At 42.4% G+C, this 14,580-nt stretch overlaps 1 protein-coding gene across 1 annotated transcript in view; it reads left to right on the forward strand.

Moving 5' to 3' along the window:
* Nucleotides 1–9,032, forward strand: part of ONECUT2 (one cut homeobox 2) — a 66,541-nt gene extending 57,509 nt beyond the window's left edge. The window contains exon 2 of the mRNA XM_054986647.1: nt 8,012–9,032. Within this exon, the coding sequence (XP_054842622.1) occupies nt 8,012–8,298 (287 nt within the window). The 3' untranslated portion in view covers nt 8,299–9,032. The remainder of the gene's footprint in view (nt 1–8,011) is intronic.
* The last annotated feature ends 5,548 nt before the right edge of the window (nt 9,033–14,580 follow it).

A 14,580-nucleotide genomic window follows, 5' to 3' on the forward strand; every position in this document is an offset into this window, starting at 1 on the left:
TATTCTAGCATTTAATAATAATAATAATAATTAAATTGTGGAATTCACTGCCACTAGATGTAATTATGGCCACAAGCATAGATGACTTTAAAAGGGTTTTTAGGCAGGTGTGTGGAGGAGATGTCCGCCAGTGGCTACTAGCCATGGTGACTAAAGAAACCCTCCATAGTGATAGGCACTACGCCTGTGAATATCAGTGCCTGGAGGCAACATTAAGGAAAGGTCTAGGCCTCTGAGCTGTGTTTGTTGGTCCTCCAGAAAAACTGTTTGGCCACTGCGTGAAACAAAATGGTGGACTAGATGGACCACTGGTCTATCAGGGCTCCTCTTAGAGTCTTAAAAAATGATACGACTTTGGCAAACGCAAGCTTGAATAGTCTTTTACCCTCCATAAACATCTTGTTTACCACAACATCCTGTTACCACAAGTGCGACTGAGACCCTTTTCCCTCCACAGACTTTCCCCTATTCTCCATCGAAAGAAAGGTCGCAAATGTTTCAAATTCGGAAAAGAAAATCTCCCCTCAGTACAAATTGTGTGAGAAAATATGGCATGCAAACTTGATACACTTGCAGTGGTCTTCCTTCTCAGAGATTATGCTCCTGGTAGATTGTGAATATTTGTGTTGTGGGGTTGGGGACCTTTTAATACAGGATTCTGCCACGGTACTCCAAGCTGTGATTGTTGGTATCATCATTCATATTTACAGTCAGCCTCTTGACTTCTAGTTACCAGGCCTGTGTTGTTAAATGTCTGGTAAAGATGAAGAAGGTTCTTGTTTGACAAGCTGTTTCTTCTTTATCATCTCTTGAGGCTTTGGCTTTTGAGAAATAACCTGATTCGGTGGCAGTTTTCCTCTCTGGTTGTGAATGTTAATGACTTTGCAAAGTGTCTCGCTAAGGCAGTGTTTCCTAACATTTTTCCATGGAGGAACCCCTACATTTTTTCAGATCCCAATTAATTTTTCCGATCTCAAGGAACCCCTACCTATAAAAACATTTACAGGCCAGAAAAAGTGGGGAGCGTAATACAATTACTGCTAAATTATTGTCAAGAAAAAGCTTACATAACCTTAATAACTGTGATATTTTGAGGGATATTTGGATTTTTTTTGCAGTATTTCAAAGTTTTTATTTATTCCATGATTTCTCTGCATATCCCAGGTTGAGATACACTGCGCTAAGGCTTTGGTTACTGCTCGTCCTATATTATTATTGAATTTTCTCAGCCAGATGTTCCACTTTCCATAGTCTCTCCTGGAGACAGCTGGGGACAGACTGGCTCTTTAACTTATTGAGAAAGTCCCGGGCATTTCTGTATGTCTGTCCCTGGGAGGGGAAAAGACCGTTGATGTTTCAACGTCACTTCCAGGTGAAGTCACCCTCTCACTACACTCTTAAGAACTCCCCCACCTCCAAAGCTATGGTAAATATGATAGAGATTTGGTCAGTTCCTAGAACATCTGGAGGGACATCACTTCTGTTTCTTTGCTCAGAAGTAATGTTGAAATATCAGTAACGTTCCCCCCCCCCTTTACTCCTTTTCCTCCTGCTACTCACCAGGGTGCTTGAGGGAGTTCCCACACCCACAGCAGGCACCCGCCAACCCTACTAAGAGGTGGGAGATTTAGGAAAACCGTAATGTAGATAAGCAACAAGATGCCTTAGACATTTGCTAAGGATCCATGCTTGCGTTTGGTGCCTGTGTCAAGCAGTTTCTATGTCCTCAGACGTATGGCAGCCCCGTGGGCTTAGAAGGCTATTACGGTTTAGGATTGCGCTGTGAGTCATGGCTCGGCGTGCACCTCCTAGAGTACTCCTCTCTGCAAATATGTATTTATGATTTGCAGCCAGAATGTCTGATTGAAAATTTGGCCATTCTTGGGATACAGAGTTGGCAGCTGAGGAGAAGGGGAAGGAAAGGACAGAACATCACGTGCCCTGTCAAGATGCATCTTTCTTCCCCTTCCCTTCATCATGAAATGCCTCATGGTGGAGAGCGTTTTCCATTTTTCCCTTTTAGAGAGATGCACATCTCCGGCTGGGGGAGTGGGGGGAGCAGACCTCGACCATTTCTTTTCCAGAGCAAACTTAACAGTTCAAGGAAAGTATTTACCGAATCACATTGAGAAGCACGCAGGCTTTGCATTATTTATCATTAGCCACTGATAACTATAAGATGCACGATGCCTCAGGCCATGAATTAGTGATGTTATAAAATAACCTTCCCCCTACCAAAAAGAAAAAAAAAACCCTTTTAGGAACTGCAGTGAATTGTAGCTCCTGATCATATTCCACAACTTCTCTTGGCTTCTCGTGGAAACGGATTGGAGACAAGCATCATAAATAAATAACCTGAGTGAGGCAATAAGAAGAGAAGGGGAAAACCTCATATGACTAATTCCTCAGACACCCAGCGTAAGAGGACAAGAACTTTACTGGAACCCGAAGTAGAGCTTCTTGAACCTCCTGCCTGGGCAAAATTTACAACAAAGACTAATCGGAATCAAAACGTCTCAGGGGCTGTCTCAGAATTCCTACCAAAGGGACATCAGAATTCCTTCCAAAGGGACATCAGCAAATTCCCAATTGCCCCCGATAGCTACTCTTAGCAAGATTGCCTTCTAATATCCCTAGAACTTATTTTTCTGGTAAGACTTCCCAGCTGAGGATTTCATAATGTTGGGCCCTTCTCAACCGTACATTTATTCACCAAATGCCAGGGACTTTGAAGGAATTGACTTCCATATAAAAGTATATAGGCTCTAGGATGGCCTGGTGTCATCTTCTATGAGGTTCACCCTCTACACTGTCCCAGTTCTGTCCTGCAAGCTCAAGTGAAGAGGTTTGGGGTTTGGATTTGGTTTTTTGACCAACATTTCAATCCAAAGAATGGCTCCCAAAGCAATTTACAATGATCTAAAATACACATAAAGGATAATAAAAGGTGCTCTTAGTAAGTTCTGGGTCCAGGCGTGCTGGCTAGGGTTGCCCACTGCCTGGAGAAAAAATGACCTTCCTCTCTTGTTGATTTGGGGGGACTCGGTGATGCTCCCAGTTCACTCAACTTTGAACTTAGGAAATTTCTAGAGATTCCTAGGGCTGGTGGCTGGGGAGGGAAGCTTGGGGGGGGAAAGAAGCTCAGTGGGGTGCAAAGTCACATGCTGTGATGCCAAATCCAGGTCAAAGGTCAGCTCCTCTAACTCCTCCCCTTCCTGTGCGGGTCCCTTCCTTTAATCAAAATTCAAATTTTAAATTTAAATTTTCCATCTCATATCACTTTCCTTTCCCTTTTTCTCCCATCTTATATCCCTTGTAGGCTTCTGTATGCATGTTTTCTGTATGTCGTACTAATCTTTGATCTGAAATGTTTGTACTGGTAGAATGAGCTGCTAGTTAGTTATGTTCTGGTGGTAGAAAAGTGCCATCAAGCCATTGCTGATTTGTGGCAACCCCGCTGGGGTTTTCAAGGCAAGAGACTAACAGAGCTGTTGCCATTGCCTGCCTCTGCAACCCTGGTCTTCTTTGGAGGTCTCCCATCCAATTACTAACTAAGGCTGACCCTGCTTAGCTTCTGAGATCTAGTGGGATTGGGCTTGCCTGGGCTATCCTGGTCCAGGTTAATTATGTTCTACTTAACCTAAAAAAAAACCCTCTCAAAATCCTGTTCAGGTTTTTCTTAGTGTTAAGAGGAAAAACTTATTGTGAAGGCCCATGTGAGGACGTCAGCCAATGGCCATCCCATCTGTTTCTCAGTCTCAAGTGGCCACTGGCCTTTAGTCTGACAGTCAATCAGTTTCTCCTAGTCTTTATGGTATAACATAAGAGAAAGAGAAGTCCTGAATGTCTACCCTCTGTAGCCATTCTAGTACTTTTGTTTCTCCTAGATTCTATGGTACACCATAGAGTTTTCCCACCAAAGCTACCATTCTCTTCAGAAGGACTGATAGCTATAGTCTGGAGATCAGTTGTAGATCTGGAAAGTAGGTAATATTTTTGTTTATATTCATTTCTACGTAATTCTTTGGAAAAAAAATCTTGGAGGCTGCATGTTGCTTGTCTCTTGCACCCATATATTTCATAGAAGGGAAGAGTGGGAAGCCATCCATTTGCTCGAATCTCGCTACTGGGAACTCACAAGAAGAAACAAGCTTTTGTGTCCCCTTCTTTAGCTGTATGGGGACTTACACATACAAATGGCTGATGCAGATCTGATCCAACATCTTGGGCTTTTTATACCTAGCCACAGTTAGACCCTTTGTGTACCATGAGCAGCTGATCAAGTCCCTTATTCGCACTGACCTCCTTGCAGAGCTGTTGAGCAATTGTATTTAGGATATACATTTGTATGGGTATTCAATGGAGTGACAGCTCAAGGCTGTCACCCATGGGAAACTTCCATGGGGATGCTAGCTGGTGAGTTGGTGAGGTCACTTCTGACATGATCTGGAAGTGATATCATCATGCATGGGGCAATGCTCTAGCATTCGTCCAAAACTCTATGGCTTAACCACAATGCTTTGGTCAAATGCATGAGATTATCGCCCATTGCGATGTCATTTCCGGGTCATGCTGGAACTGACATCATGGTATCACTGGTGATGCTGATCACCCATCCCATCCTCCCCAGAATTTGCCACCACCACTCAGCTGAGCAGCAGTGGCGAGAGCTAGTGGGGGAAGAAGGCCTCCCTGGATAACACAGTTGTCACTGTGAAAGAGGCTTATCAATCATGCAACGTCATTAAGTCTTGCTCTGAACAACTGTACAGAAACTCTTCATGTTTGAGCCTTTCAGACTGTATTTCCTAGGAAATTCAGATATTTGTTTCTTTTACCTGCAATGTTTCTTTTACCTGCAATGTTCTCAGACTACTGACCATGTTTTCCAGATATTCTAGAGGATAAGTGGTGAGCTGGTGGCTCAAGTGTGAAATCTAATCATTTCCTGAGCTGACTTTTCAGAGTTCCAGCAACTAGGAGCTTGGAAGAGGAGGAACTGGAGGCACATAGCAAATGTAGCATGCGGTTTTTCTCAATAATAAGTAATTACAAATGGTCCCCGTTAGAGTTGCCAAGATGAGCCTGGCAACCATTAGAAGGGTTGGGGCACGGACATGGAGTGGTGGTGTTACACACATGACAATGTCAGTTCCAAGGAAAACATGGAAACCATGGTGGCAGCTCTAGGAATTGCCAGAAACTCTATAGAGTTTATGTCACATCTGAGTTTTCTCTAGAAGTGATGTCATCAAGCTTGTGAGTTTTAAAAAAACTTCCCTGCCACTGCTTGGAGTAACAGTTGGTAATAGAAACTTGGGCAGGGGATTCCCTGCCACCACCAGGGTCTTGGCAGTCCTAGTCCCCATGCACCTTGGATTAAGAGGTCATCATTAGCCCACCGGCTACCCTACATGTTCTTAATGAAGTGAGCTCTGACCCACAAAAACTTATGCTGGAATTAATTTTAGTCCTTTTCGGACGTTACATCTGTTGTGTACTTCCTTCTTAAGAGGCTAATCCAGAAGGCCTCGTGGCACGCAGGAGAGTAGGACTGTAATAGCTTCATTTGCCCACTAGCAACTTGCAGGATTGAGCTGCCTATACAATGGTGTTGCCAGCCCAGCTCCCAGTTGTGGCAGAAGCATACAGCTTGGATACACATGGAGTAACCGCTGGATTTTTCCATGTATGTATCAAAGCTGTATATACATGCAAAATACATGTGTTGCCCCTGTTCAAACATGAGAGCTGCCCATGTTAGGAGGATCGCGAATAGCATGTGCTCTTCAGATGCACAGCTGCCAACTACACACTGACGTACCATCTGAAAAGAACTTGTTTGTCTTTAGGTGCCATTCGGAACCCTGTTTTATATTGCTCCCACAAGCAATCATATTGAAGACCTCTTGAGTGTCTGAACTGGGCTTTAGTTGCCAACTGTTTCTGGATAATTGTTTGTGATTGGCTACACATAATAGACTTGTAAAAATGTTGTTGTTCCGTGCTGGCCTTCTAGCTTTCATCCAGGGAACCTGAGATTCATAATGTGTGTTTGGCGAAGCCTTTGCAAATTCAGGAAGAGGAGGAGAAGGGGAGAATTGTGTTGGCTCAGCTCTGTCTCCAACTGTATGCATTAACTTAGCAGATTAATGTTGCATTTACTCAGCATAATACAGCCAAGCAGGGAAGGAAATATAGAACTGTAGAGTTCATAGGAGTAGATATAAAATATTAGGTCAAGATTGTCTGACCTGCTGTACTAAAAGAGTTCTCTAGTCTGAATTCATTTCACAACTATTTCCATTTGTATGCACTCATTGTAAGGATACACTATATATATTGCCTAAGTGATTATGAACTAAGAGACTGTTCACACATGCCTGAACTGTGTTTTTTTAAAAATCTCATTATCTGATTATTCAGCACGGGATGACCAGAGCTGAACATGCAAACTGCCTCCACTGACAAGTGTTGTTTTTGAGACAATGCAGAGGTTCAGTTTGTGCTGTTTCTTACGTGACCGTTCTTTCACACATGCAAGCTAATATATCTGTCCTCAGGAGGTAAAGGTATGTGCGAACAGGATCTTTGTCAGAAAGAAAGAAAGGCACACAATTTGTTATGCATCATCTCCAAGTTTCAAAATAGTGAAAGCTCCTCTAAGGGCAACTTAAGATGTAGGTGCACAGCTGCCACTGAAAATGGCAGCTATGCGCCTTGGGTCTCTTTTCCTCTCTTTAATATCTAGTAGAATTTCGATCATATTGTAACGTCATAATGTTCAGCATTTTAACTGGCTGCCAAGAGAGAGCAAGAGTCCAGTAACACCTATAAAACCAACATTTGTGGTAGGGTATGAGATTTCGTGAGTCACAGCTCATTTCTTCAGATAGCTGTGACTCACGAAAGCTCATACCCTACCACAATTTTTGTTAGTCTTATAGGTGCTACTGGACTCTTGCTTTTTTCTACTGCTACAGAGAGACTAATATGGCTACCCATCTTGATCTATCTGTCAAGGGAGAGTGAGGGGAAACATAGAATGAATATAGGTAGGGGTGGAAGCGATGGAGGGCCTGCCCCCCCCCCCCAAGTTTCAAGTGGATCAAACCCCAAGTCCAATTCTACAGACCCCCGAACAAGGTTTCCACAGTCTGTCTCCATTGTAGTCTATGGCTGGACAGATAGTGCAGCCACTCTCCCGAATATTCGGTGCTGTTCGTCTTTGAGAATCACCTTTCCCCCTTCCTTCCCCTCCGTCCTTGCCCAGGCAAACAATGAAAAGGAAAGGGGGGAGAACCCAAGCCACACTTTCAGGGTAAGGAATTCTGCCAGGTGGGTCTTGCTGGGATTCTCCACTTCTCTTGGGCTTGGTTAGTTCTTTTGGCGAATCTTTGGGTCAATGGTTGCTTTTCTGTGTTTGGCCTCCTGACATAGCACAAGTCCTGTCAGCCCTGTTCCTAGGTTTGCTGCATTTGTATATGGAGGTTCCCTTCACTCACTGGTCATTTCCACATGTCTTGCCTGCATGTGGAACATCGTGCGAAAGACCCAGCAGACAGCGTCTTCTCGCGTGAAATTTCGCATGAGAAGATGCTGTCTTCCAGGTCTTTTGCGCGATGTTCCACAGGCAGGTAAGACCTGTGGAAACAGCCACTATGTCTAGTAGTCAATTGATGACCTTCTCCATGAATCGGTCTAACCCCTTTTGTGTGTGCTGCCTAATCTGCCTATATGGTCATGCTGACCATGTTAATTATCACTCTACATTAACTGCAATTGTCTTTACTGTGCCTACTATCTGTATTAGTTACTCCAATTGAGAGCAGATGGGCCTGAGAAGGTTTGATATCGACATCTCAGCAATTTGCACAATAAAGTTTAACAGTTTACATCTCGTCTACAGCTTCATCAATGTATCACCTGCTCACTTGACTGGTACTTACGTATGCATTGATTCTTTTTTCTTCTTTTCTTCTTTGTCTCCCTTTTATTTCACTCTCCCAAGCATGCAAACGTAAAGAACAAGAACCAAACAAAGACAGGAACAACTCCCAGAAGAAATCTCGTCTGGTTTTCACCGATCTCCAACGAAGAACACTTTTTGCCATCTTCAAAGAGAACAAACGTCCGTCCAAAGAAATGCAGATCACCATCTCTCAACAGCTGGGCTTGGAACTTACTACTGTCAGTAACTTCTTCATGAATGCTCGGAGGCGGAGTCTCGAGAAATGGCAGGATGATCTCAGCACCGGGGGATCTTCCTCAACCTCCAGCACTTGTACCAAAGCATGATCGAAGAGCAGAATCTAAATTGGGCACGAATCAACTAATATGTATTAAAAGAAACGGATTCTTAACGGGGCCCTTCACTGGTGACTTGAAAGCACAGTTCTCTTAGCCAGTAATACTAATTTACAGCATAGGACATTCAATTTTATTTAAATGACTATTTGTTTTTTTTTTAAATGTACAAGTCAAAAAAGCATCCAAGACAAGCTAAGCATGTCTGAAATAGAAGTAGGTCATTCATGACTCCAATTAATCCACAGCCAACATGGCAGAGCCAAAGCTCCGAATATTTATTCATCCGCTTTGAAGTCAATGGGGTTGGCCAAAAAGATGGCACCCAACTTAGAAAATTGGTCACCAAAAGAAATCCAAACATGTCTGACCTAATTTATTTTTCCGAATGCTTAGATTATTACACACTACACTATACCAAAGCTCACAAACATGGAAACACACAAGTACTGAGCACAAACTTTAAATAGACCTAAGAACATTGGGTTTTTATTTTAGAAACTCAGGCATTGTTACATTGAATATTTTCAGAATGATCCGACTTCACCCTTTGGGCTTTTAAAAAAGATATTGTCTTTAAAAATAATATTGTCTGTGAACATACAGTCTTGGATCAGTACGATTCGGTTCCCTTGAACCCAAACTATCAAGCACAAAGACAATAGATGTAGAAAACAGGAACAGCTCTGGACTCTTCGCCTGTTCTTACAAGACGTGCTCGGAGTTGGGGAGGTGTTAGTGAACACATTGGTTTCAAGCACACTTTGGCAGGTTTTCACAATTTCTATTTGTACATAGTGCAGACACACACTCAGGAAGCCAGTTTAGATGCTATCATACAGAGAAAATGCAACACTTCCAAAGCTCTAGATTTTTATTTTTATTTTTTGTAAAAAAAAAAAAATGATTAATGCACTCATTAGTTTCAAGGCATCTAATTTGTCATTGTTATCCAAGTAACGGATTTGTTTTTGGTTTTGCCACATTGCTTTTCTATTCAAGTTAGCTGGTGTTTTTAGGCAGGAAAATACACAAGCAAATGCCTTTGAGATGTCACTGACCACTTGAGTGTTTACTTAACTCTAATCTCCAGGTCTGTTCCATGGATTTTTTTAAAAAAACCATCTTCACCTTATCACATCATGTAAGAATGCAGCACACCAAAGATGCAGGATTCTGCAAACCAAAGACCATAATCACTTGCCATTTTCTAACATCGTCATCTTTGTTACCACCATCAACATAGTCAGACCTTGAATACGTTAGAAACTGATGGCAGTCAACGTCTAGTTCTCTTTTGGTTCCTCCTCACAGCGAGCCTGAAGAGACAATGCTCTCAAGTGAAGTAGCAAAGCTAATTCTTAACCATGCTAGTGTCCAGTGTTCATCTAATGATACCCATCCGCCATCTTTCTCACTGGAATTCTTACAGTCACCCAATGTGCATATTTACCAGTGAATAGCCCCCTTTCCTTGGAACACCACTTGCGTGTTCAAAAGCAAGCCAAACGCTGTAATGATCCTTTAAAGACACTTGAGACTGTTTTATGTACTACTTAATCGAAACCAAAGAAACTTTTTTCTGCACCTACTTCTGCAACAAACTGTTCCGTTTAGGGGAAAAAAAATTAAAGAAATGAATAATAATTAAAAAAAAAAAACCCAAAACATGGAAGCACGTCAGGAAACAAACCGATGAGAACACACTGTGTTTTGACAGACATCTTGGGACATTTTTAGGAAGCAGAGTTCAAAGAAAGGGTTGACAAGAAAAGAATGGAAAAGCCAATGGGATTGCTGCTTCATTTGACAACTCAGTAATCTTAAAGTTGAAGATTGTCTTTAATTTGTGCCTATGCAGTTTTTTCAAAAGAACAAGGAACAGAGCAACCGAGACCTCAACAGCTACAATACCAAAGATGAGGATTTCTCACGACTTTTCGTTCAGTTCATTCTCTCCCCTTGCACAGCTAATATGCTTGTAGCACCATTGATCTGTGTAAAGGTAAATTGATTCTGTTTCTTTTGAGCAACAGCAACCAACCAACCAAGCAAAGGATGATTATTTTAAGTTCTTTTTTTTTTCCAGTTTCTGCTCCCGCATGGAATCTTATAAAGGATTCTATGGGCTCCAAGTATAAGATGTTGGGATACTAAACTAAACAATCTTTTCTTAACCATAACTAGCATGTCAGGAGGGAGGGGGGATGGGTGGAGAGAATCATACCAATGAAATGCTAGTTTTGGTTCAATGTGGTTATGTATGTTCCATGCTTTTAAAACTTTCTTCTAAACAATGCGGGGGTTAGAGGAGAAAGTTTTGTGAGTGCCAACCAAGCGACATTATCTTGGTTGAGACATGAATACTGTTGGAAAGAAGCCCAAATCATAGAATCCGTAGTTCTTCATCAGATTATTAAGTGTGGTTCGTGTAGCCATTGAGTCATGACCTGCCAAGTCCAGATTCCAAAATGTTCTGCTAGATCATTGTTGCTCAAATTATGAAATTATGCCACCATTCTAAATTTACTGTCTCTTCTGCTTCTTCCCCACTGCTAGCATATAGTATTAATGGGTAAATTGTAGGTGATCTTCCCAGAATGATTGCCCAGTGGAGGCCTCATAGCTGCACTGAACTCCTACACACACACTGCCCCACTTCTTCCATCTAGTTCCTACATACCGCTCTCTGTAGGGCACCTCATCTCTGACTAAAAGTTACTGCGCCCATAGCAGTCAGAAAGAGAAGGCCAGCTTTCAGCTATACAGCTAGGCTTGCCAGCCTCCAGGTGGTGGCTGGAGATCTCCCAGAATTACAACTGATCTCCAGGCCACAGAGATCTGTTCTCCTGGAGCAAATGACTACCTTGGAGGGTGGACTCTATGGAATTATACCATGCTGAAGTCCTTTCCCTCCCCAAAACTTGCTTTTCCTAGGCTTCAACCCCCTCCCAAATCTCCAGGAATCTCCAACTTGGAACTGGAAACCCTATGTACAGCTAATACATGTCACACTGTTTAGGCCCACCTCTTCAGTTAGGAGGGGACTCTTCCTGACTGGGGAACACTGTACAGCCACTAATTTCTAAGGCTTTGATAATGGGAACCCCTCCTACAGAATAGTGACGTAATAATTTGATTTGGAAATGAAAGTTGTTTCAATGTGATGTACAAGATCCACCTCTGCTAATTTGGTGAACTATCAACTAGACTCTTGTGACTTTTTTTGCTGATTTTGCATTTGAGAACATTTGACCATTTAAGAGTCAATGGTTAGCTGTCCAAGAAAGTGATTTGTGATATATAATCTAGACCAGGGATCCCCAACATGACGCCTGTGGGTACAATTTTGCCCGTTGACACCTTTTTTGGTGCCTGCCAAGCATTTTTAGAAAGTGGGTGGGGCCTAGTGGGGCTTTTACAAAGCATGGGTTTTGATTGGCCACTCAAGTATTGAAACTCCTTCCACAGTACAAAGATCTGTGCTGTGTGACTGAAGATAAGCAGCCATTTTGTGGCTGTCTCTGTCTTCTGCAGCACCCAGTCTGTGGCAGCCATATTGTTACTGTGCCCACCACACCGTGTCAAAATTCCAGATGTGCCCGTAGGCAAAAAAAAAGGTTGGGGATCCCTGATTTAGACCCATTAAAACTTATTGAGACTCTTACTGCTGAGAGCACAGATTTCAAAATGTGATGGATCTTGAAAAAAAAAAAGATGACAGAGATGAATATAATTTGCTTCTTCATAAAAAATGAATTTGGAAACATAGCATCAATACAAAATCCACCCACCCAAAACAGATGAAATTTGCAAAGTCAAAGTCAAATGCTCCCAAAATTTAGAGGAGCTTAGGTTTCAGGGGTGGATTTTGCTTCTTCTCAAATGTGGGTATTGACAATATTTTTGAGTCAAAAATCTCCATTTCTCTTTCTAACACTATGAACTTAAGAATTACCATGGCAACGAATAAATGCCGAAATTTAGGTCTACCAATTGCTAGAGTGATAGATCAGGAGAAAAACATAACACTGCATGAGTTTTGGAGTGGCATTACAGGTCAATTCTGTTTTACAGATGAATAGGATCACAGAATTTTGTATTCTTGATATGGTCAAAGTTGGGAAGGTGCAGGGCTGTGGTTGTTTTGCCTATTCCTACATACATGTTTTGCATCTTGAGTCATTATAGTAATTTTCTGTTCTAGCATGTTTTCAGATGATATTCAATTTTTTTTCATTCATAATTATTTGTTCCTTCTATAGCTCTCAGACTTTTAACAGTCCCTAATTGGGAGGAACACAGTTGGAGAACAAAGCGCTGTTCCTTAACTTGTTTGAATTTATCCGCTTTTTGTGCTATCATGCATTAACCGTCCATGACCAAATCAGTTTCTGTCTATCTGTGAGATACTTTATAGTAAGACATCTTTTCAACATCTTAGGAAAGTGGGTTTCTTTCTAGCTTCGTCCGGCCCTTTCTAGATTTGCTGAATAATCCCTGAGGATCTTGCCATGGCTTCCTTGTGCTTCCTGAAGATTCTTGGGAAAGCTTTAAGGAGCACCAAGCAGTTCTTTAGCCAGTCCTCACATCTGCCCTGCCTAAACTGAAAGCGTGTGCTATAGCACACCCCGTGTGGCTCTGTGCCGTAGGGAAACATCAGCAAGTGAGGATGAGCGAGCCGCCATCTTGCTGGGAAGATCTGCCACTTTCCAGGAAGCTTCATCTTATTGGCAAACTCCCAATAAGCTTCTGACGAATCCTGAGCTTCCCGGAAACATGGTTTGAAAACCACTAAACTAGATCCTACATCATATTTGTACTCATACAATGCTCTAAGACATATTGTTTGTCAGATCATTTGACTCATCATAAATGGCACCATTGGAAGCTCTGGTGGGGAAGCTATGTGAGATCCCTGAGCATTTAAAGAGAGTGGAATCAGTTAAAAGGGCTGTAGGAAGCATGCCTCGGTGCGTGTTCATCAAGTGTAGGGAGACACAGTGTTAGCTGAGAAGAGTAGTTTAAAAAGACAGAGCTGGCGGAGATCGCTCCTCAGAGGGTTTGTTAATTTCATCTTCTCCTCTGGAAGGCTCTGTCAATTTCATCTCTGCAGCCTAAAACTGTGTAGGATCGCAACCAGAGGGCAGCAAGGAATGGAAATGGGCTGGAGCTGCCTTCCAGAGCCAGGCTTGGACCTGGAGAGATTATAATAGGCTGAAGTTTCCCTTCTGGCATTTCACAGCCCCTTCACACAGTTCCAGTGTATAGCAAAGCCTTTGCCCTGCCACCGGCTCTGCCTTTTACATCTACCCTTCCCAGCTAATGTTGCATCTCCCAACCTGTGTTCTTCACGTGTCAGGTGTCTCGTGTAGAGAGACTCTCTACATCATGGAGTCCTTTCCTTCTCCTAAGAGACTCTTGCACTGGCAAGGAGCAACATATTTTATCCATACAATGTACTTTATCCATACCAAGGGAGCCCTGTGCAGTGCTTAGCCAAGGAGACCCCACTGCACCCCTCTGCCTCGAGTCAGAGCCACCAATTTGAAAGAGAATCTGAACAAATCCCCCGACCCCAGGAGACTTGTCCAGCATAACATAACTGTCAAAGATGTGGCCAGGGTCTCATTATAACCCCTCTCTGCACAGACACATGCAAATTTGCAACACTTGCTCAGCTAGCTGTGGAAAGAGAAGAAGAAACTGGAAATTTCACATCTAAGCTCCTTATCCAAAGAGGATTTTAGTCCATGCGAGTCATGGACCATGCAATGAAGGAAAGCTATTTTTTTCCCGGTTCTGTGATGGGCAGGCAAACAGCTCTAGCAGCTCAAGCCTAGTTTAGAGAAAAAACTGCTGGGAAACAGACAAATCCCAGATATTAGGAGACATTTTCCGTTTTCTCCAAGCATTCAAGTGTGCTGAATGCAGGCCATAATTACATGCATTATTTAAGCATTAAATAATAAGTAGTAATCATATATGAGACGGAAGATCATTGCATTTTTAGATATTTAGCCAATACTTTTGTCATAATGAACTAGGGTCCCACGTTTACAGAGGCAAAATCCCCAGGTCTAAACTTAACTGGCATATCCTTACTAACCTTTGCCCAAAGAATCCTGCGAACTATAGTTTGGTGAAGGTGCTAATAACTCTCTGCTAGTGTTCCCAAGCTTTCCCAAGGAGAGAAAGTCACATAAACTCAGTTTATTTCTGTGGCATAGTTATTATCCCAGTATCTTATCAGTGAATTCCCCTTCCCCCAAA

Source organism: Eublepharis macularius, chromosome 8 (genome assembly GCF_028583425.1).
Source record: "Eublepharis macularius isolate TG4126 chromosome 8, MPM_Emac_v1.0, whole genome shotgun sequence".
Classification (NCBI taxonomy): domain Eukaryota; kingdom Metazoa; phylum Chordata; class Lepidosauria; order Squamata; family Eublepharidae; genus Eublepharis; species Eublepharis macularius.